Source organism: Littorina saxatilis, linkage group LG1 (assembly GCF_037325665.1).
Source record: "Littorina saxatilis isolate snail1 linkage group LG1, US_GU_Lsax_2.0, whole genome shotgun sequence".
Lineage (NCBI taxonomy): Eukaryota > Metazoa > Mollusca > Gastropoda > Littorinimorpha > Littorinidae > Littorina > Littorina saxatilis.
In genome coordinates, this window is record NC_090245.1 from 34,589,341 (window position 1) to 34,613,333 (window position 23,993).

Below are 23,993 nucleotides of genomic sequence, written 5' to 3' on the forward strand. Positions count from 1 at the left end.
TTTGCGATAAATACCTTTGATGACGTCATATCCGGCTTTTTGTAAAAGTTGAGGCGGCACTGTCACACCCTCATTTTTCAATGAAATTGATTCAAATTTTGGCAAAGCAATCTTCGACGAAGGCCTGGGTTTGGTATTGCATTTCAGCTTGGTGGCTTAAAAACTAATGAGTGAGTTTGGTCATTAAAAATCGGAAACTTGTAATAAAAATTATTTTTTTATTAAACGATCCAAAAACAATTTTATCTTATTCTTCGTCATTTTCTGATTCCAAAAACATATACATATGTTATATTTGGATTAAAAACAAGCTCTGAAAATTAAAAATATACAAATTATGATCAAAATTAAATTTCCGAAATCGTTTTAAAAACTATTTCATCTTATTCCTTGTCGGTTCCTGATTCCAAAAACATATAGATATGATATGTTTGGATTAAAAACACGCTCAGAAAGTTAAAACGAAGAGAGGTACAGTAAAGCGTGCTGTGAAGCACAGCGCAGTCGCTATCGCGCCAAACAGGCTCGTCACTTTCACTGCCTTTTGCACTAGCGGCGGACTACGTTCAGTTTCATTCTGTGAGTTCCACAGCTTGACTAAATGTAGTAATTTCGCCTTACGCGACTTGTTTTATCATTTTAATGAGTTTATTCTGCCTAAATTGACTGGGAAATATCAGTGGCGAATGTCATACTAAGAAAGCAAAAAATAAACACAAACCAGTTTTAATGGTCCTGGTGTGTGATGTCATTATCACTCAACTTGAAACCGGCCCTTGGCCGACCCATAGACCTATAATTTTATTAGGTCCTATAATATAGATCCCTGGCCGGCCGAACTATGTATATCTTGATTTGAAACAAGCGGATTTGTGTGTGTATATGCCTTTAAAATACACAGTTGACAGAAATCGTTTAACATCATAGTTGCACGGATTAAAAGTGGTTAATTGGTTCTGGGTTTCAGTTTTGTGTTATTTGGCGCGGAGTTCTGCATGTCATGTCAAGTTATGGTAGAGGGCAAAGGCGTACGTATTAACACGCACGCACGCACCCACACACAGACACATGCACACACACACACACACACACGTACCGCTCCACACACTCAAACACACTGACACGCGTACATCCACACACACACACGCCGCAATTAGCACGGAGTGTGTTTTGAAAACTCCTAAGCAGTGTGATACGAAAGCGTACCTCTGTATTGTCGTAGCCCAGTGTTTTTCCTCCTCGGGCAAGTAGGCATGTATTGCGAATATGACGTCAATACAGTGGAACCCCCTTTTAAGATTCCAGGTCTTGAAAAGGATGTAGTCTTTATAACTGAGTCTTACAGTTCGGCGTGACGTCTTGGAAAAAGAAACTAAATGGGAGGGGGGGGGGGGTTCCACTGTAAAGACACCTAGTATCATATCATGGCACCTCTGCACTTCGCGTGACGTCACTGTGACAAATTGAAGTTTTCACTCTCGTAATGGTTTCAAACCTAAAATAAATACATCTACCTCTGTGTTCCTGTCACACCGTGAATGACCAGGTTTACAGTCACCTCAAAAACACTTGAGGCTGGACTGTTGAAGCTGTAAAAGTCAGCCAAGTGCCAATTTCCCATAGGCTTCGATTGTTATATACCATACATTGTAAATGTCATTGGCTAAACAGTCACTCGTCATTCCTTAGCCACAATGAGAACTGTTTATCTTGAGAACAATTTATGGGGGCTGGTCTTACTTTTAGCACCCATGGCATGCAGAAAACGTGTGTATGCCTGGATACACACAAATGTGTATACACAAGCACATATGTGCCTGCATTCACACACACACACACACGCACACACGCACGCACACCGTATACACACACACAAATGCATGCACAGACACAAGAATTCAAGTGAACACACACACACACACACACACACACACACACACACACACACACACACACACACACACACACACATGCACACTGTTCTTTCAAAGCTTAATTAAAAGAGGAAAGTTTGTGAAACCAAAAAATCTAAATTAAACAAATTTATTTTTATATAAATGCTTCAGCATAAACATTAAACCATGAATAGAAAAATCACCACTTTCTCTGTCTCATATCTTCATCATGGCAGATGTTTCTAATACAGTAGTAAATAATTACTGCCATGAAAATCAAATCTGAATGCACTTAAAACTTTTAAGTAAACCACAAAACCAAAGCTTTTCAGTAAAATCCAATTTACTCACACAAAATGTCATAATTATATCCAGCCTTATACCCCTCCCCTTTCCTTTATAATTACTAAAGCATGATGAATTTCAATTGCGTTTCAGTATTATGCAAAGCTATCACAGATTTTCAAAGATACATAAACAGTATTTACATCTTTTTTCACACACGCAAAACAGACTTCACAACTTTCAATTATACACCTGTCGAGAGTTGGGACTGATTTTTGTTTTAAAAGTTCTGTGTATGCTAAATGGGCTCTGAAATTTGTAAAGTTATGTCACAATATGGACAAGTAACTTTAAAGCAATCAAACAGATCACATTCAAAAGCCATCAGTAATTTTGGGACAAAATTATAAAGATTTATAAAATATCAAAAGTTTTGACCTCAGGCTGTGGTCACTTCATGAATTAAGTTCTTTTCAAAAATTGTGAAAACTACACAGCCGATCACAAGATCTATCCTTGCAAAAGGAAAAGGACAAACTGATACATGTAGCTGTTAAAAAAACAATACAGCCAGTTCATAAAATAATGATGAACACAAGTAAACAGGAGGAGAGAAATACAGATGATTGCATTGTATATGTTTATATTAAACTTTGGGGCGTTTAATATTTGTATAAACTATGGCATGGCAAAAACGGCTAAATGCAGTGTAACAGTTCAAATGATCCAGAATTCAGCCTGGCATTTGTCTGTGCCAACCATATATATCTGCTTTCTTTCTCATCCTCTTAATACCTTGTTTGTTGCTGAAGAAATACAAATTTCAATCAATGCAAGTCTTTACTGCAATCTCATCACACAGACTTGAGATAATTTGTAGCCCCCCACCCCCCACCCCCCATCCACTCCCTCCAAACTCTCCCCAAATTCCAACACTAAAAGTCACTCAACAAATATGTCTAAAGCATGCAAAGAACACCATCTCAAGAGTCTTTTTACATTTTCTTCCCGATTCGTTTCACAGTTCCATTTTGCAATCTTTCGAGAAGTTTAGACTGTTCCATGGGCTCTGCGTCCCCAAGCGTTGCAAGGGTGGCATTGAAGGTCCACGTCACGTAGGCATCCATTGTGGTTGTGTCCATTTCCGGGTCTGCCATTGTCAGTGCTCGCTTCAGGTCATCAACCGAAACAGGGCTGCAAACATAAATGAATATATAAAATCAATAAATAAATGAGTGAACATGGGAGTTTCAGCCGATGAACAAAGATCAAGAAGAAATAAATACTTTACATATGAAATAACTGGACAAAAAGTATAAATCTTTCACTTTTAAAGAGTTTACTTTGTTTTGTTTTAATTCAAGGGATTAAACACTTTTTGTACCCCTTAGTCCCCTGTTTTTGTGTTTGTTTTTTCAGCAAACTTCTTTCAGTAAAGTTTCTCACCAATATCTCTCGATCTCTCTCTCTTCCACTGTTTCTGTGTGCATCTCCACCTGCCACCCTCCCCCCCCTCACACATACACACACCCATACACACACACACACACACACACACACACCCATACACACACACACACACACACACACACAAACACACCAGAAATGCTGTCCTTTTCCATCATCTTTCTCAAAAACTCTATGCCTAGCATACTCTCATCTTGCATTTCTGGTCCTGATATTATTTCTGTTTCCACTCAAATATTTTTTCTCCACTAACTGCAAATGTAAACATAAAGCCTTTTTTTCCAAGGCTGTGTGACCATGCTACATTATGACATCAAATACATGTATGGTATACTTGTGTTGCTCTCCTACATTGTTGAAAGTAGAAATAATCTCTGCCAGAGATGTACATTTACACAGGCCTGTTATGCTTCTCTGTGCCTGACTAGTACTGTCTATCTTACCATTATCCTATCCTTGTCAAGATGCATGAAGTGCTTTTCAATCATGCACATACACACTCACACAAGTAACCGAGTGCCTGAAGCACAAGAATTACCCTTGGAGGCAAAACCAGTCAAAGAGGTTTGAAATTTTAGAGCTAATTTCTTAGCCCCACAAAAAAATACAATGGGTACGCAAAGGTTCTCCAGAGCATAGAAGGAGACAGCAGCAGCCCGTCCCTATCCCAAACAGAACTTTACAATTGAAAGATGTCTAACCGGCGACTGACGTACAAGAAACGTCAAGCTACTATAAATAGCTCGCGCTCTTCGCCGGCAGACAACTCTGCAGAGAGCTGCTGTGAAGGGTGACGCAGTAGCTAGTCTCCCTGTCACACATATGCAGGCACCAACGACATCTAAAGAAATCTTTAGATGTTGTTGGCAGGCACACACAAAGGAAGAGAACTTTTAACACAACTGATACTACTCCTGCTTCAAAAACTATAATTGCTTGTTTTCATTTGTTTGGTATGGAATATGATATAAAATGTTTTTGTTTGTTTGTTTGTTCGTCTGTCTGTCTGTCTGTCTGTCTGTCTGTAGTGTGTGTGTGTGTGTGCATGTTTGAGTATGTGTGAGTGAGTGTTTACTTGTTTGTTTGTTTTAAGTCAGGAGCAAAAGATCTAAAAGAAACATTGTTGGGAAGATTCAAGAAAACATGAGAAGTAAGAGAACAAGAGGAAGTAGGGGGGACATTTTGTTCTGCATTGCATTAGAATGTTTAATTTCAAGTTTCCACAGCTTATTCTTGATTTAAATTTTAAACTGCAAAATAAACTTTCCACTGCCAAAATTAAGAAAGCACACAAATGCACTCACACACACAGTGCCAAAACTGATTTTCACAATTAACAAAAAATACTGTGCAAAGCTATTATGTGCGGCTGGGGTAATAACAAACCAATGGACCTGATCAAACTGTGTAGCTCCACTTAGAAGTTCAAGTGATCAGTTACTACTTATATCACATCATCTGAACTAATAATGACTTTTAATGAAAGGGTATAGTTATGTTACAAATCAGACATTTCTTGACACAATGGATAGAGCGTTTTACTACCATATAGGATTGCACCGATTCTAAGAAGAGCTTCAATGCATCGGCCAAGGCTTTTTGTGACTTAGTCACAGCACACCGCTCAGTAAGCTATTTTTGGCTGTTCTGTGAGACATTGGACTGTTGTTTTTATTTTGTCTCTTTGTGTGTGCAATGTATGGTGTGGCAAACTTTGACTCTAACGATATTTCATGAACTAAATATTTTAGATGCACCATATTTGATATAATATGAATAAACATCTATATACCTCAAAATAGAAAATACACCACAAAACTGACAAATCGGTGTCCCCGTTGTTCAATATCTTTTAGACACAGTTGAATTTAAATTGGCTGATGGTCTGGCGTTTTATTCGTGAGGCTTGAAGACTTAATTTGCATGCTGCAGCGTCCTTCTCGAACAGCCTCCCCTTCCCCCACACCACCTTCGAAGCCGTGGAGATGACGGTCGCCACCACCACCACCCTCACCTTCCTGTGTATATATCGCCCTCCCCCTAACACCAAGAACAAGCTGAAGGACTCTACTTTCTTCGACGAGTTCTCCCAAGCCCTCGGCCACTACAACGTGACGTCCCACAGCGCCATCGTCCTCGGTGACTTTAACATCCACTGGGACTGCCCTGCCAATGCTGACACCAAGCGGGCCCGTGCGCTGTTGGACAGCTACAGTGTGGACCAGGTCGTTCCTTTTCCCTACCACTCCCGTGGCCACATTCTGGATTGGATTGTCACTCGACCCTCGGACAATCTGGTCTCCAGCCTCGTCGCCAATGACCATCTTGTCTCCGACCACACTGCCATCAACTTCGTCGTCAACATCACCAAGCCAGCACAGAAGCGGAAGATGGTCACACGTCGCAAGCTACGAGACATTGAGACAGATGCTTTTGGAGACGAAGCTGCCCTGCTGCTTGCCCAGCGAGACCCGTCCTCTGACCCCGCCCATTTCTTCAGCTTGACTCTGCGCCAGCTCCTCGACAAACACGCCCCGCCATCCCTATGCGCAGTCTCTGAGCGACAGCCGGCTCCCTGGTTCTCTGAGGACATCACAGCCGCCAAGATCGAGAGACGGCGAGCGGAGCGTGCATGGCGACACTCTGGCCTGGAGGTTCACCGGCAGATTCTCAGGGATGCGCTGCTTCGAGTCACGCAAGCCATCACTGCTGCCAAGGTCGAGCACTTCCACGACCGCATCGCCAACGCCTCATCATCCAGGGAGCTGTTCTCCATCATGTCCTCTCTCCTGGGCTTCTCCCCCGCTGCCCCCTTACCCACTGCTCACCCACCACAAGATATCCCGGAGTTATTCTCGGAGTTCTTCAAGGACAAGATTGACAAGCTTCGGAGAACACTCGATCAGCAGCCCTTCGTCCCGTCCCCACCCTCCCCCTCCTTCTCCGGCTCCCCCCTTACGTGCTTTCAGCCTGTCACTCAAAACCACGTCAAGCGACTCATCACCAAGACGGCCATCAAGACCTGTGAACTAGACCCCCTGCCAGGCTTCCTCTTCACCAAGTGTCTGGACAAGCTCCTGCCGTCTATCACAGATATTTTCAACATCTCCCTGGCCACAGGCGTCATTCCCGACTGCTTCAAGTCTGCCGTTGTCCGCCCACTCATCAAGAAGCCCGGCCTTGACGTCAATGAGTTGAAGAACTACCGTCCTGTGTCCAACCTGCCCTTCCTCTCCAAGCTTCTGGAGCGTATCATCCTGGAGCAGTTGAGCGCCCACCTGTCTCGGAACTCGCTGATGCCAGTGTACCAGTCAGCGTACCGCCCTCACCACAGCACCGAGACGGCGCTCTTGCGAATCACCACGGACCTCCTGAATGCAACAGATAGCGGTCTCGTCTCTGCCCTTGTGCTGCTGGACCTTTCCGCGGCCTTCAACACGATCGACCACCAGCTACTCGTCGATCGCCTCAGTTCCACGTTCGGCATTCACGACACCGCCCTCTCTTGGTTCCGGAACTACCTCCAGAACCGCTCTCAGACTGTCACCACTGATTCGTTCTCTTCTCAGCCTGTCCCTGTCCGCTTCGGCGTCCCACAAGGGTCTGTCCTCGGCCCTGTCCTTTTCACCCTGTACACCCAACCCCTCTCCCTGGTCATCGAACGCCACGGCTTGAACTACAACTCCTTTGCCAATGACACGCAGCTCCAGAACAGCGCCAAGCTGGAGGACGTTGACCATCTCCTGGGATCCATCTCCAGTTGTTTCACTGACATCAAGAACTGGATGACTGAGAACAAGTTGAAGCTGAACAGTGAGAAGACGGAGGCCCTTCTCGTTGGAACACGACAGAAGATTGCTTCCCTCACTGTGACCGACCTCCAGCTGGATGACGCGACTGTTCCATTCTCCCCTGCTGTCAAGAGCCTTGGCATCTTTCTCGACTCCACTCTCTCCATGCAGACACACATCTCCTTCATCATCAAGACCTGCTTTTTCCACCTACGACGCATCGCCTCCATCCGTCGCTACCTCACCCACGACGCCTGTGTCAAGCTGGTTGTCTCCCTCATCTTCAGTTGTCTGGACTACTGCAACTCCCTTCTGGCTGGCCTCACCGCCTCATCCATTCATGGCCTACGAGTCCAGAATGCTGGTGCCAGGCTGACGTTGAGGAAGACGAAGCGAGACCACATCACCCCCCTACTTCGCTCCTTGCACTGGCTCCCTGTCAACACCCGAATCTCCTACAAACTGTCCACTCTGGTCTACAAGTGTCTCAATGACTCTGCTCCCGAGTACCTTCAATCCTCCCTGGACCTCTACACCCAGCCCTCCGACCGTCCCCTTCGTTCTGCTGCTGACCCACTCCGCCTTCACATCCCTCGCTCGAAGCTCGCATCTGTTGGTCAGCGTGCATTTCCCTCCGCGGGCCCCTCCGTCTGGAACTCCCTGCCGCTTGAGCTTCGCCAGAGCCCCTCTCTTGACGCGTTCAAGAGTAGGTTGAAGACTCAGTTCTTCCCGTAGCTGGCTGCGACTTTCATGTTCGACGTGATGGGTTGTGCCCCAAAAGACATTCTTGTGCTGTGCTCTGTGAGAGGTGTTTTCTTTGTGCTTAATATTATTTAGTTAAACAGTTGTTTGTTGTATGTTTATCAGGGTTTGCAAGTGTGTGATAGGGTTCGTATCCGTCTGTAGATGTTAGTTTCTTTGTTAGTCCTGTGTTGACAACTCTTCGACAAGCGCTTAGAACTGTACCCACGGAATACGCGTTATTATAAGCTTCCTATTGATTGATTGATTGAATTTGCTTCTTGTTCTGTCATCATCTTGCCAATGACACATTATACATTATTTTCACTCGGGATATAACAATCTGTCAAGCTTGGACACACATTTTTTGGGTAGCACTGCCATATTCTGACGCCTAAAGGCCTGTCCAGACACTCCAGGCTGACCCTGTCCACATTTGACTTATGCTCAAAATGGTCCCGCGCGGCACGCCGCAGCGGGCTATGATCGCGAAGCGTTATCTGCAGAAGAATAGAGCGTGTTCTAATTTCTCTGACACAGACATAGAACGACGGAAATTTGACCAATCAGAGAAAACCAGAGCGATGACGTCAACCGTCAGATCGAGTTGGATTGTGGGTAGACTCTAAGTATCTCTTCGACACAGATCGGCGAACTTATTCTTGTCGTCACACATCTATACCATTAGACCGGACAGCAAGATAAATGATGCTGCGAAAGCACAGCAAAACTGTTCTTCTACTTGATTCGTGCAGCTCAACTATTATACTGAGCACAGCACTAATTAACATACAAGTAAATAACAGACTGCAGACCAAGGGAGTCAATTAGACTCCAAGCACTGATCACTGCATGCTCATGCATTTACACACTGCACAATGCAGATTGTCTGAAAGCTTACTCTATAAGCTGCTAGCTTGAGCAATAACAATAATAAAGCCTTTTCTTTCCTCAAAGATACCATAACTCAGCATTGAAGGTACAGCTTTGCAAATGTACATTGTTGTACAGTGGAACCCACATTTTAAGGCCTTAAAAATGAGAAAATCAGGTCTTGAACAGGAGGGAATCTTAAAATAGGGGTAAATGTACAGACAGGAACATAAAGTCTGAGAAAACAGGATCTTACAGTATTGGCGTTAACCGGCAATTACCAGTATTTTACCGGTTGAAACGAGAAAATACTAGAAACAAAATTGGCTGCCGGTATGACATACCGGTTGATTTTTAGAAGTACCGGGTTTTTTTCGCCGGTAAAACCAACAAAACCAGTACTCTGAGTTGGACTCTTACTGGTTCCAATGACCAGCCTACCGTTTTTTTCTGGACTGTTTGCTTTATAAAAGTTTGCGTACCGGTTTGAAAAAATACTAGCGCCATCACTGTCTTAAAATGGAAGGAGTCTTAAATTTGGGGGTGTTTGGGTGCTCCACTGTGTAACTGAGAATTGAAGGCACAGCTTTGCAAATGTACATAGCTCAATTTTAAATGAAAAAACAAAAACAAAGAGCTGCTCACCTTGTATCTCCCAGCTGTTCCTTGATCTCACTGACATATGCCGCTTTCTGACGCTTCGCAAATTTCTTCACTTCATCCAGGAATAGACCTGTCTTCCCTTCATCATCCTGTAAAAGTTTCACAACTACATCAGTAACAGGGTAATTTGAAAAGTTCATGGATTTCTGCTAAGTTGCAATGTTTAGATTTCTTTTCAGTAAAATGGCTATATGTCTGTATGTGCTGTTGTGTTTGATGCAGGTGTGTGTGTGTGTGTGTGTGTGTGTGTGTGTGTGTGTGTGTGTGTGTGTGTGTGTGTGTGTGTCTGTGTGTGTGCATGTATGTGTGTGTGTGTGTGTGTGTGTGTGTGTGTGTGTGTGTGTGTGTGTGTGTCTGTGTATGTGTGTCTGTGTGTGTGTGTGTCTGTCTGCCTGTGCGCATGAGCGAAGGAAATGCAAATATATTTCACAGAGATAAGTCTCCTTCAGTATAAGAAAACACAGTCTATTTGTAAAGTCCTTATAAGCTGTCTGAAGTCAGTATATAAGCAGGTGAACAAGATTCATCAAGGAAATCGTAGGCATGTTCAAAACCGATTCCTGACAAACACCAGTACCCCGTCATTCATCTACCACAAAATTCCCGACATTCACACACCGCTGACCTCAGTGAAGAGATACTTATAGTCCACTTCTGGCTGATCTTTCTCGTCCTGCTCAGTCTCCACGGCTCGCATCATAGTTGCTATGGTTTCCTCGTCCATTCCTGGCAGTATGGCCTCCAGTGTGGTCTGGAAGAGGCTGCGTTCCAGTTTACCAGAGTTGCCCTGGTCAGCGTCCACCTTGGTCAACTCCGCCAGTATGGTGTGGATCAGCTGGAGTTCCTCGTGGAAGACCTCTTCGTCTGCCTGGTGTTATGAAAATCTCAATGTCATCATCAAATTCCTCAAAATTAATATTCTGCCTCTACAAAATAAAAGAAAAAGGGAAGGAGGGAAATATATGAAGGAAGGGCAGAAAGAAACGAAGAAAGAAAAAGAAAGATTAAAAAAATTGAATGAAACAAAGAAACAAAAGAGAGAAAGAATGAAAGATAAGAAGATAAAAAGACTGAAAGAAAAAAGACTACAAGATAGATAAAAAGTAAGAAGAATCACCCAAAAATATTTGGTTGCCCTCGTGGCACAAAAACTTATGCATACATCAACCTGGCTAGTTAGAACAATTAAACAATTTTCATCTGGAAGTTCTCCCAAGGAGATGAAGAATTGGAGCGCAGGTGTCACCAGTCAATCTGTTCGGTTGAGTGACCGTTTGTAAAGCTCGAGGTGTGACTACATTAGTTGTGCTAACCTTAAAAACGTCTAAAATAGGTCATTAAATAATATTCTATTAAAGTCAAGCTTTTTTTTTTTAATTTAAAAAATGCAAGAGACCTTGTTTGGCTATCAGGATTATGTTAGGTGAAGAGTTTGCATGTTTAATTCAGTGTAAATATTGCATGTGCAAACATTCAACAAAAGTGTCTTGACAACCACTGCCACCACCATCCATACACCTACTTCATCGTTAAGGATCTTCCAGAAGAGACCAATGTTTTCATCGTGAGAGTAGCGCTGGCACGCGTCGTGCAGGTTGTAGCCCCATTCGATCACCATCTGCTCCATAGAAAAGCGACGCTGCAGGTACGAGTACAGGAAGTCCCACATCTTTTCTCGGGTGCCGTCGTCTCTCTGGTTGAGGGGTGAAGAAAAAGAGCCCAATACATGTGTTCACAGGGAAAGTAGAGACAGAAGGGTCCAGTGTTAGGTGTTTTTCCATGTAACATTATGGGTTTTAAAGACATGCTCATATCATGCAGACAGAATCCATGCATTTAATGGTGCACTGGTCTTTGACAACGGATATTGGGGTGGAAAAATAGTTGGCTTAAACAGTATTTTATTCATAAACACACACATGGTAATACAACAAGAGAAGAAAATAGTTGTTATGTTGCAATCATAAATATATTGACTGCCTGATGTGACATGCGGATCAAGAGCTCGATCTTTTCATTCATTGACAGGCTTCATATATATTTGTGTTTACACTTAATAATGCAGTAGTCGAAGCCAAATGCATCCATGGACATATGATAATTCATGATAGAATACATGATAGAATGATTGGGCAAGCAGCCCCAAAAGCCAATTCTGGGTGTCAAGGTGTCTTCCCATGACAGGGACTATTAAGCTCCGTTTACAGACCAACAGATAAGAGAAAGCATTCTATTTTTACTGAGAGATGCCCCTCCTATCACAGGAGTCTGACCCCCCTTTTAAGACCCCCCAATTTAAGACTTCCTCCCTTTTAAGACCTTGCTTTTTCAGATTGTCTGTTCATAACCTCTGTAAATGTACCCCCATTTTAAGACTCCCTCCTTTTTAAGACCTGACTTTCTCAGATGTTGGGAGGTCTTAAAAGGGGGGGTGGGGGGTCCCCTGTACTGCTTCTAATCACAGAAATGCATATGAACCTGTAGCAGCAGAACTGAACTTATTAAAAACAATTGCTCACCTCTGCATCGGACGCAGCTTTCTCCCTCCAGATGTCCCGGATGAGCAGTAGCGTGTCTCGCTTGCCCAAGCGTCTGTTTCTTACTTGGCCCACAAAGCGCAGGTACTTGGGTATTTCGGGTCCAGTGCCCTAAAAACAGCAACACAGTATTAAGACGGTCCTTAGTTGACCCCCAAGTCAACTTCCCGAAGTCTTTTTACAGAAAACTCTGCTAACGCTCCGTGCGGCCAGCTTCGCCAAGTATACTTTGCGTAGTCAACTTCGCCCAATTCAGGACAGGCTTAAGTCATTAGTCGTCAAAGTTATAAGTAATAAAAACACGTAGAGAATAATTTATTAGCATTCTAAAGCACACCAACAGCGACAAAACTTTATTTCTCCTTTTCTTGCTCTGAGAAATGTATTCCCCCCCCCCCCCCCTCCCCCGACTCAGTTTTAGTGGTCTTGATTGATTTCACATGCAACACTTGGTTCAGAAGATGCTATGCTGCAGAAATGTTAATTGTTTCATTCATTTCCTGAACATGACTCACTTGTATTAATAACAACAAAAGACAGATTTTGAAACGTTTGCCATCATTGAGTTTTTGTTTTGTTTGTTTGCTTAACGCCCAGCCGACCACGAAGGGCCATATCAGGGCGGTGCTGCTTTGACATATAACGTGCGCCACACACAAGACAGAAGTCGCAGCACAGGCTTCATGTCTCACCCAGTCACATTATTCTGACACCGGTCCAACCAGTCCTAACACTAACCCCATAATGCCAGACGCCAGACGGATCAGCCACTAGATTGCCAATTTTAAAGTCTTAGGTATGACCCGGCCGGGGTTCGAACCCACGACTTCCCGATCACTAGGCCAACCGTGCCGGTTATCATAGAGTTGGTTATACCCATACCTAAACTTCCCTGAGCTCCCACAAGTGTGTGCAAACAAATGCCCAGACATTGTCGATCTCCTTCAATTTCAACGGATTCAGTTTGTGTAAACTAGGACCCACCTGTCCCTCAAAATAGTCTGCACCAGCAGATTCGACAAAACCGCCAGCACTGATTTCATGCAGCAAGACGTCCACCAGTTCGTTGCTAGCTTTGCCATCAGACAGTTCCTGCCACCGTGTGATTCCTCCCTGAACAAAGTCCGCACACTTCTCCCAGTCTGGTCTGCACATCACAGAAACATTCAGATATGTTTTTGAAAAATTGCCGCTCACATGGTGCGAACATCACAGACGTACTGCATAAAAGCTGTATCTTTAGTTTCAAATTCATGTAACTGTTTACCATATAATCAGCAATTAAATGTTAGTTAATAAAAACCTTGTTTAAAAATAAATAATGAATGACAAAAAAATTACTTTGGTTAACTTAATTCTGTTCCCTTCATGCAGGTAGAGATTTGAATATTAAACAGATAGATCAAAAGATCACTGTTAATAGTTGTTAATGCATTTATCTGTGAGAATCTATCAGGCTTTTCCTGTGCAAGACGCATGATCTTCCTAAATGTATGACACACTTGTTGCACATCAGAATAACTGTATGAAAAGAAAATGTGCATTCACATTTAGTCAAAAACATTTGCTCGCTCAGAACGCACTCAATCCTTTAAAACCGTCACCCACTGATGAAGTGACTAACCTGGGTGTAGAGCTGCGTTTGAGTGTTTCCAGTTCCAGGTAGAACTGGTCTCGCTGACTGATCACGTGTTTCTGGATATCCAGCAGGGCACTGGGAAAACAAGTCAGTTCAACAACAGTTAAGTGCTACACGCAAAATCAGAGAATGGGCGCTTTCAAAATCCATCTATCTCCCCAAACCAAAGGGTTTACACATGCATCAGTTTTACACAGACCATCATGAACGAGTAACATACGTCCTTCATCCATGCAGATGAATAGCAGCGGGAGTGTCCTGGAAAAAAACATCAACACAGGAGATGCTGAGAGTTCTAAATGTATTTTACTTATGTTTGAATGCTATATGCTCCCCTATCCACCCCCTCTCCTCGCCAACCTGTTTAAGATCATGTGAGAGTAAAGATACAGTGTTGGAAAACAACTTACTTGTGTTCTGCTTGCAACTTGAGGAAGTCTGTTTCATTAGCTTCAGCATGTTTTTCTACTTCCTGCATGCAAAAAATGAAAAAAATGAAATGATATGCTTGTGAAAACAATGGAAGTGTACATGTTTTATATCAAAAACAAGTGCAGACATCAAGCAAGTACAATCAATTTTGCAAAATGTATCTGTTCTTTTAGCATAACATCATGGAGACAAAACTATAACTTCTATAAGATTAATTGTTGCACTTGACTTTTCTTATTTGAGGCTGGGATCTGTCAAGACACAAGGTTATATGATACATTGATTACGTAAATAAAAGTTAAAATAATATATCAAATTTACATTCTACTTTTAATCTGTATAATGTTTAATCATTTTGTAATTGGTGGTCAGAGAGGGAAGAGGAATAAGGATAAGGATAAGATTCATATAGTCCTGTGAGGTTACCCTCATGGAAATTCGTGCTGCTTTCTCCCTGGGGAAAGCGAGCTGCCATACAGTATATGGCGCTACCCTTTTTTTCTTTCTTTTTCCTCCATGCGTGTATTCATGTTTCCAAGCCCTGAGACTTTCGCTGTGAACTTCGGTTCTTAATCGTGCGCATGCGTGCACACGGGGGTGTTCGGACACTGAGGAGAGTCTGCACAAAGTTGACTCTGGGAAATAAATCCCTCGCCGAACGTGGGGAACAAACCCATGCCGATAGCGACAACTGGTTTTAAAGCCAGCGCCGCTACCAACTGAGCTATTTCCCTGCCAATGAATAACTCTCTACATTTGCTCTGAAGCCTGTCAATTACCTTGTAATTCTTTTCCAGAGCTTCAAACTCACGCCTTGGTATGACGTCTCCATAGTTGGCAATCATTTCATTCAACCTGACAGAGGCAGCCTTTTCATCTTCTCTGGCTTTCCTGCAATCAAACAAACATAACAAACAGTGTGAATTAGAGTATTGGCAAATAAGTCAATCAGGCATAGCAGAAAAGGCACAAAAGCCCTTTGCAAGGAATTACAGACAATATTGTATTGGCATCATGCAACTGTCCAAGTATTTTTTTAACAAAAACATAGCAGGGAGAAAGGTACACAGTACCTGCTCATCAAAAAATGTCTTCATCGAATCAAAATTACTTGGCTGACTGACTGGGAGTGAATGCACATGTATTATAAGTTACTCCCAAAATGTTATTGCCTCTGTGTGTGCATGCAAGTGAATATGCATATGTGTAAATGAACAGTGCATCCACATGCAAAGTACTTCCCAAAATGTTGTCTCATCTGTGTGTGCGTGCAAAAGGTGCATGCATCATGTGTACATGGACATGTGTGTGAGTGTGTGCATGCGTGCATGCACATGCACATGTGTCTAAGAGCAACCACTGGCTGAAAAAAAACCTAAAACAAAAGGCTGAAAAGCAACATAGTACCAGACTTGGTCGTGTGACAGACGTTTTCTTCCACACAAGACCAGTTGATTGTCTAACGAAGCCGTTAGGCTGAGTTGAACATCAGCTAATTGAGTGTGGAAGAAAACTCTGTCACACGACCAAGTCTGAATAGTATTTGTGTCTCCCAGCTTCAACAAAGGAGAGAACAAACACGTTTTGCATACTCACGCCTTGACAGGGCCCACACCAGCCATGATTGTAGAGAGATCTACTTATTTGACGGAAGTGACCGAACAACTAAGAATGACGTCTCAGTATGTGTGAATGACGTCACAGTCACCGTCACAGTCTGTATCAATTGAAGCATCACATTCTTTATGATGTCTTTCTGTGTCTGCATGCGCGAAATGTTTGTTCTTTTCGGTTTGTTTGTCTTATCTGTTCACAACTCTCTCCTTCATAATTCAGACTGACAGGCCCCATGAGCGAGCCGATTTCCAATGGCAGCTAAACTCGCGTATGAAAACAGTACTGTTGGGTGGGATGTCGTTTGCAGTATTCTCGGTGTTGTCGAATTTTTGAAGAGAAGAATTGATAAAAGCTGGAGAAATTAAAACCACGTGTGCACTTTTTGGCTTTTGGGGGGACGATTGCGAGTTTGACTCTGTTCTTGCCATGCTCTAAAGCGTGTAACATACAATCTTGCACACGTTTGCTTTTGTAGTGGTCAAGAAGGAAAGCGTGTGACACTGTAACTTAGCAACTGCAATTACAAAAATGGTAATGCCAAGAAAAATGTTTCTCTGTTGTGTCTCTATATCCAGCTGACTGTGCTACAAACTGAGCAGTTTACAGGCAATAGCAAATGTGAACAAATGCTGTGGCAAAAATAAACTGAACACTCAACACACATACTTGAGGGCCAGTTTTAGCATGACCGGATCCTCCGTGACCTCTTGGTCAGTGTTGCTCTGTTTGGACGCCATGTAGTCCTCCTGCTGGTACCGCAGATCGTTGATGTCAGCAATCAGCAGTTTCCTGGCGTCGCATTCATCGCGGTACTTCTGGTGTTCCTCTCGCAGGGTTTCTTGCAACCGAGATACCTGAAGACAGGCAAGATTTTTTCTCATCCAGGTCACCCAGCAACAGTTGCTCACAGCTGGTCCTTTCATGAATTTAACACAACTATTACCTTTTAATTTTACTGTCTACTGCAGCACAACTAATATTATCTTTCTAATTACCCAACCTATTGGCATAATTTCAGCACTTTCAACCATAAAACCTGCAATATGACAAATGCATGCGTGCTTACCTGCTCCTCCAGGTCTTTCTGTTCATTCACCATTGTGGAAATGCGTATGTAGAGTGATCTGTTTTCTGTTTTCAAGGCAGCAATTTCTGCAAAAAAGGAAAGTCTTTTTGTGATAAAGCAGTCTGCCTGAACGTCACAAAAAATGTACAACTTCTTTTTCTCCTGGTTATCTGTACATCAGGTCTGCAGTACTATTTTTTCACCCATCTCACAATTTCCTATCAGCAAAATGTTGAAAGCTTGCAAACAGCTTGATCAGGAAAATGGACAAAAGAATCTTAAAAACACATTACCTTGTCTTTCTTCATCTCTCAGGGCCATGACTTTCTGATCACACTGCTCAGACACTGTCACAAGCATTTGCTGAAAAGAAAAAAATACTTAATCTTTGTACTGAATTCTCATCAGCGTCTTCAATTAACAACAACAGATTCTGACTGCTCTGGTATCTCTATCTCCAATCTTTCAAATAAATACTTTGTCGTTTAACAACTGCTCTGTTAAATGGCGGTAGACAACTACATTTTCAAATCATGTGTCTGCTCATAAAAGGCTTCATAGTCCAACAGTGACTGAGCCTTCAAAATATGTTGTGTTTGCACATGCATACCTCCATGTGTGTGTGTGTGTGTGTGTGTGTGTGTGTGTGTGTGTGTGTGTGTGTGTGTGTGTGTGTGTGTGTATATGTGTGTGTGAATTCTCATCAGCGTCTTCAATTAACAACAACAGATTCTGACTGCTCTGGTATCTCTATCTCCAATCTTTCAAATAAATACTTTGTCGTTTAACAACTGCTCTGTTAAATGGCGGTAGACAACTACATTTTCAAATCATGTTTCTGCTCATAAAAGGCTTCATAGTCCAACAGTGACTGAGCCTTCAAAATATGTTGTGTTTGCACATGCATACCTCCATGTGTGTGTGTGTGTGTGTGTGTGTGTGTGTGTGTGTGTGTGTATATGTGTGTGTGTGTGTGTGTGTGTGTATGTGTGTGTATGTGTGTGTGTGTGTGTGTGTATGTGTGATGTGTGTGTGTGTGTGTGTGTGTGTGTGTGTGTGTGTGTGTGTGTGTGTGTGTGTGTGTGTGTGTGTGTGTCTGTGTGCCAGTGTGCATACATGCATGCTAAATGAGCACAAGGATGGTGCAATGTTTTATTCATTGATATGTGTGTGATTGCACTGTAAATAATGTTATGTTGTTGTTGTATTTTCTTCCAATGATTGTACAGCGCTTTAAGCAGGATTAAATCCTGGATACATACGCTTTAGAAATATAATGCATTATTACATGTATTATTATTCATTTGGCCAATTCCTAACCAAATCAATGGATCACTCTTGCGACTGTTTCATCAAATAGTCATTTTCATAATCAATAATTCAGTCTCTTTGACTCTTGAGGGCCCAAACAATAGGTCATTTAAGATTAAATGCGTCAATGTCTGGCCTAACCATGTGTTGCTGCAACATGCATATATACATATCAAACAGTTTCTGATATGCCATATGAACATCTTTACCTTTAATGGTTCAAGCTGTCGTATCTGTTGCCTCTGAAAGGCCAGCATCATCTCATACTCATTCTTGATTGCTGATAGTAAAGGTTTGTATGTCTTGAAATCTTCAATCAAGTATTCAAACACCTCTCTATGGGCCTGAAACAAAATTTAAACAAAAATATGTCAATACTCATCTCTATGACTGCATGTGGGTATGCACGGTAAAAACGGTAAGTCACAGACAAGCTCAAGTCTTTCAATCAAGTCAGAAATTACAGACAACACACTCTCGCACACATGCATGCACAGAAATTAAAACACACACACACACACATACACACACACACACACACATACACATACACACACACACACACACATACACACACGCACACACACACCCACACACACACACACACACACAAACACACAAAAACACACACACACAAACATACACACAGACAGTACAAACCTGCAAACGTAGGTCACTCGGTGTGACTTCTGTGACCCCAAGAGCACGCAGCTCCTTCTTCAAGAAGTTTTCCAGCTGTTCCAGGAATCGGGGCTTGGGAATCATGGGGGCTTTTCCTCCATCCTCCTCGCTCATGATGACCAGGGATTTGTTTTTGGACAGCATAGCAGCAGAGGCAGACAGGGCCAGACCACTTGCATGTGCTGGCCATGTGTCAACCTCTCCTGCTTTGGTGTCATTATACGGCTGTAGAATGCATAAAGAGAAAATTCAGGTGTATCACTGTATACAAAATATACATCAAATATTCTGACTCCCATCTAGGTATCTCCTCATTATTTGCCTCTCATCCAAAATAAGAACACTTTCACTCAGGTAAAGGTTAAGTGATGGACAGCCATGTCAAGGTGTAACTACTATAGATTATTACCCCACACACACACTCACAAAAATTCCACAAACTAGGGTGCTGCAAATGTACCAACTTGAAAACTACAAACCTAAAAAAATAAAGTGGAAAGAATAGTTTAAAACAAATTGCAAGAGGTATAGTCAAAAGAACATTCATACCCCCCCCCCCCCCCCCCCCCCCCCCAATGTTAGATTCTGCATGGTTATTCAATGAATTAGAATATATATATACCTTTTTACGTTTCACCTTATAATAAAAGGAGAACAGTTCTTACTTACTTAGGCCCTTTGCCCCCAGCGGAGCATAGGCCATTGACGACATAATAAAAGGACAACAGTAAAGAAAGAAATGTCCTTATACCAAGATCATTGAATTATGGCTCAGTCCAGATGTTCAATGCTCTATCTTACAAGCCCGTCACTCAAACAGCCTTAACCCCTTCACTGCCACAGTATAACAGCATTATCTGAACGGTCTATGGGAAAGAAATGTGTTTAGAACCCCTACAAGTACTTGGACAGTGGTTACCTCCCATTTAGTTTTCAGAAATGTCCTGAAATGTTGTTGACACAAATCCCACGTATGAGATACGGTTATGGGCGTAGGACAAACCGAAAATGACCACGTATTACATACGGGGTGGGCAGTAAAGGGGTTAAAACCATTTGTTGAAAAGGTACGATGTTTGAGAAGATGTACTCACTCGCAGGGCTTTTGCTGGTGGCAATGGGTGAACATTGCCATTAAGTCTATATGGCTGACCACTGAAAGACTCCAGCCTGCTTTGGTCATGATGAACTCCTCTGGGTCTTTACACAAAATGAAGTCAACCATTAGCTATGTTAATTGTCCCTAAGAACAGTTTGTTTACAAGGGGAATGCATATGTTCACAATGACCATATGATGATGGCATTTGATTGTTCATAATCATTGTGAGCACACTAAGGGCAATTATACTTACAGCAACAATAAAAACAAAATAAAATGCCATTGGCACATTATCATTATTTTTGTTTTAAAAAACTTAACACAACACACAAACACACACACACACACACACACACACACACACACATAATCCGGCAATTACAAAATCTCCAGAGAAATATCTCCTCTACATTCAAATAGACATTAACATAGCAATGAAGGTCGGAAACCATTTTCGTTCTATCGCTCTTTTGAACCCGACTTGTTTAATTTTTTTTAAATCATCATCATTCGTGGGGGGGAAAAGACCACAACAAACGATCCAAAACACATTGACATTGGCAAAATGAAAATGCCGCACAGCTTTAAATTTATTGAGGATATGAAGTAAAAATTACCCAAGTGGCGGAAGCCTTGCAAGAGTCAGTTTTCCGTCTGACATGGCTGGTCAAGCACGGCGTAACAGACGATATACTACAAAGGAGGAAAAGGACTAACAAAAAATGACAGATCCTCACTACAGTTGTTCCAAAGCAGACGCCATTTTGTTAGTGCTATGGAAACAGTGTTTTTACGACAACATGCAAAACCTATTTACACAGACTTGTTACTAAGAATACATGCATGTATAAATGTTTAATGGATGTTGGTGATATTATTTGCATCTTTTCAAATTACAAATAAGCGTTGAACAAATCTTTATGTCGTAATCAAGATAGAACACGGGAAGCTACTCTTACAACTTCGTTTAAGTAACCTGTTTTGTGTCCTCCGACACAGCCGTTTTGAGGCAAAGGTTATCAAAACCGTGCCCATGCTAACTGCCTATTTTATAATATGACAGCACCATAATGGTAAGGAAATAATTAGACAGAGAGAGAGCGCACGAGCACAATACTACCAGACACAATTGTGTCACTTCTGAAAGCCACGAAGATTAAAATAAAGAGACTGACTGATCTGTATCCTGTTAGGATACAACGTTGAAGGTGCAATAGGCCACGGTCAAAAGATCGTGTAGGTTACCTAGCCCAAAGTTAGGCTAGGATAGCAACTGATCAAAAGATCAGACAAAGGCTCAACAGCTTAAGTACCAGTCTGTCAACATATCATATCATATCATATCAATGCAACACAACATCTAATGTATGGGAGGGGAAAATGCACACACAAAAAAAGAAAAAACGAAAGTCCGAAGAAAGTTGTTGTTTTTTAGAGAGAGCGAGCACAATACTACCAAACATGAATGAACAAACAAAAACAAACAAGCAAACCAAAATTTAGAGAAATGAAAAGAAAAAGACTGAAACATGTGGAAATGAGAACATAAGCTGGAGTTAGGTATGACCCTTAATTGATAAAAACAATTTCCCTCTATTAGGGAATAATGACCAATTTTTAAAAAAAAGAGTTCACATTGACATTGTGTCACTTTTCATAGCCATAAGAATGTAAAAGAAAAAGACTGACTGACTGATCTTATTCAATAGGGATAAAACGTTTAATGTGTGTGTGTGGGGGGGGGGGGGGGGGGTTGAAAAAAGTTTTAAAACAAAACTATCTCTGGAGAGAGAGAGAGAGAGAGAGAGAGAGAGAGAGACTCACAGTGTTACATTCTTCTTTCTTAAACAAACAAAAAAAAGGGGGGGGGGGGGACATGGCTAAGTTTAAACTTTACTGCCACTTTTTGCAAGAAAATGTAATAAATTATAATGAGTTAAAATATTATTTCAGTATTTCTTAAGAAAGATGGGAATATTCAGCCCAAAATGCTAGCACTTGAGAGTACATTACAAAAAAATTGAGGCTAGATTATGCCACCCCCCCCCCCCCCCCCCCAAAAAAAAAAAAAAAAAAAAAAAACAGATGCTTTTTTACCCTGTTTCAATATAGGTCTTACTTTTTTCTTCTTTTACTTTATTCTTCTTTTTACATTTAGTAAAGTTTTGACTAAATGTTTTAACGTAGAGGGAGAATCGAGACGAGGGTCGTGGTGTATGTGTGTGTGTGTGTGTGTCTGTCTGTCTGTCTGTCTGTCTGGCTGTGCGTATGTGCGGTTCCTGATTCCAAAAACATATAAATATGATATGTTTGGATTAAAAACACGCTCAGAAAGTTAAAACGAAGAGAGGTACAGAAAAGCGTGCTATGCAGCACAGCGAAACCACTACCGCGCTGAACAGGCTCGTCAGTTATCACTCCGTTATGCACAAGCGGCGGACTATGGTCATTGTGAAAAAATGCAGTGCGTTCAGTTTCATTCTGTGAGTTCCACAGCTTGACTAAATGTAGTAATTTCGCCTTACGCGACTTGTTTTTGGCTATGTTACCTTAACCACACCTATTATTTTTTTTGGCCTTACTAGATTGTCCCATTGCTGGGAAATTCCGGTCGCTTCCTCCCAGTGGAAAGCTAGCAGCAACAGAGTCGCGCTACCCCAAAGTAAAGGGATCTATTAGAATTTTTTTTCATTACTTAAATGTCCCATCGCTCGGAAATTCGGATCGCTTCCTCCAAGTGGAAAGGTAGCAGCAACAGAGTCGCGCTACCCAGGTGTATGCGTGTGTAGGTGTAATCAGCCACCTGCACTTATGGCAGAATGACCGACGTCTTTTACGTGCCACAGTGGTAATACGGGGGTGGAACATGGATTCGAACCTGCAACCTTACGGTCACAGGTCCAGTGCTCTACCAACTGAGCTACCGGGACACGTACACTTTTGGCGTATGGGCGATAGCACCCCATTACTGGCAGGCTGGATTTCTTTTCTTTGTTATGCTATAAATCGTAATATTTTACCTATCCGGCTTTGCCATCCCCCACCACCTAGCATAGAGGCTCTAAACAACAAATATTAATAATAATAAAAGGCATGTATTACTTTAATTGTGGCATATGCAATGTTTTTTTTTACCAAATCGCGGTTTTAGGTTCGACGTAATTTGTAAAATGTTTTTACATTTGTACAAATCACGGGTTAACAATAACAACTCTGTTCGTGCGCTACGCGGAGACGAGCGTGACCCATCTCGGTTTTTCGGTGTGGTTAGTCGAGACTATCTTAATATGGTCTCGGCGATGACTGTTGGTGTTAATCTGTTACTTTGATGCCGACAGCTTGACTAAATGTTTTTATGTCGCTTCACGAAACTTGTTCTTCTTTAATTTTTCTTTTTCTGTCTTTTTAACTGTCCCCCCCCCCTCTCCTTTCTGTTGTTGTTGTTGTTGTTGTTATTAGAGAGAAGGTGGTGCACATGGGACATTGGCTAATGTGTGTTGATGGGAGGGTGTTTGGTGAGGAATAGAGGAATGCAATTGTGGTACATAAGTTGCTTGGTACTAACCTTATGAAAAATAGGTATTATTGCTTGTACAATTGTTCTGAGTCAAATGGCACAGTTTTCCATTTCGCTAGTTTCAGTATAGTTTCAGGGAGGACAATACACACTCACACACAATTAATTATTATATTATTTGTTTTGGTTAGTCTATCGTGGTTTGTTTGGGGACATTTTGCAGTAAACAGTATGCGTTCTGTTAGCACACCATCGTTGTTGCCATAAATGTTTGAGCCGAGCATTTTGATTAGCTGCAATGTCGACAACATCCAATCAACGAAGGTAAATCCAAAAATAGCTCGTTCATCGGCTGTCGTCACATCCGGGTTTTGTTCG

At 42.1% G+C, this 23,993-nt stretch overlaps 1 protein-coding gene across 1 annotated transcript; it reads right to left on the reverse strand.

Annotated features, from left to right (window-relative positions):
• Nucleotides 1–2,027: 2,027 nt before the first annotated feature.
• On the reverse strand, nt 2,028–20,869 carry LOC138968013 (translin-associated factor X-interacting protein 1-like). Its single transcript, XM_070340577.1, has 16 exons — nt 20,716–20,869; nt 20,093–20,198; nt 18,978–19,223; nt 18,527–18,661; nt 17,300–17,369; nt 17,007–17,092; nt 16,607–16,794; nt 15,103–15,214; nt 14,302–14,363; nt 13,877–13,966; nt 13,237–13,399; nt 12,235–12,363; nt 11,238–11,408; nt 10,341–10,583; nt 9,698–9,804; nt 2,028–3,374 (listed from the first exon to the last, which is right to left on the reverse strand). The coding sequence occupies exons 1-16, from the start codon at nt 20,757–20,759 to the stop codon at nt 3,176–3,178; spliced, it is 2,151 nt and encodes a 716-aa protein (XP_070196678.1). The 5' UTR covers nt 20,760–20,869; the 3' UTR covers nt 2,028–3,175.
• Between the last annotated feature and the right edge of the window lie 3,124 nt (nt 20,870–23,993).

What these genes read in the sequence shown, in the direction of transcription:
- LOC138968013 (XM_070340577.1), bottom strand. Translation starts at nt 20,759, where the DNA reads ATGTCAGACGGAAAACTGACTCTTGCAAGGCTTCCGCCACTTGG. An exon ending in GACAGCTTGAACCATTAAAG is followed by an intron (nt 17,370 to 18,526) that starts GTAAAGATGTTC and finishes TTTTCTTTTCAG; the next exon opens with CAAATGCTTGTGACAGTGTC. An exon ending in CTCTGGAAAAGAATTACAAG is followed by an intron (nt 14,364 to 15,102) that starts GTAATTGACAGG and finishes TTTTGCATGCAG; the next exon opens with GAAGTAGAAAAACATGCTGA.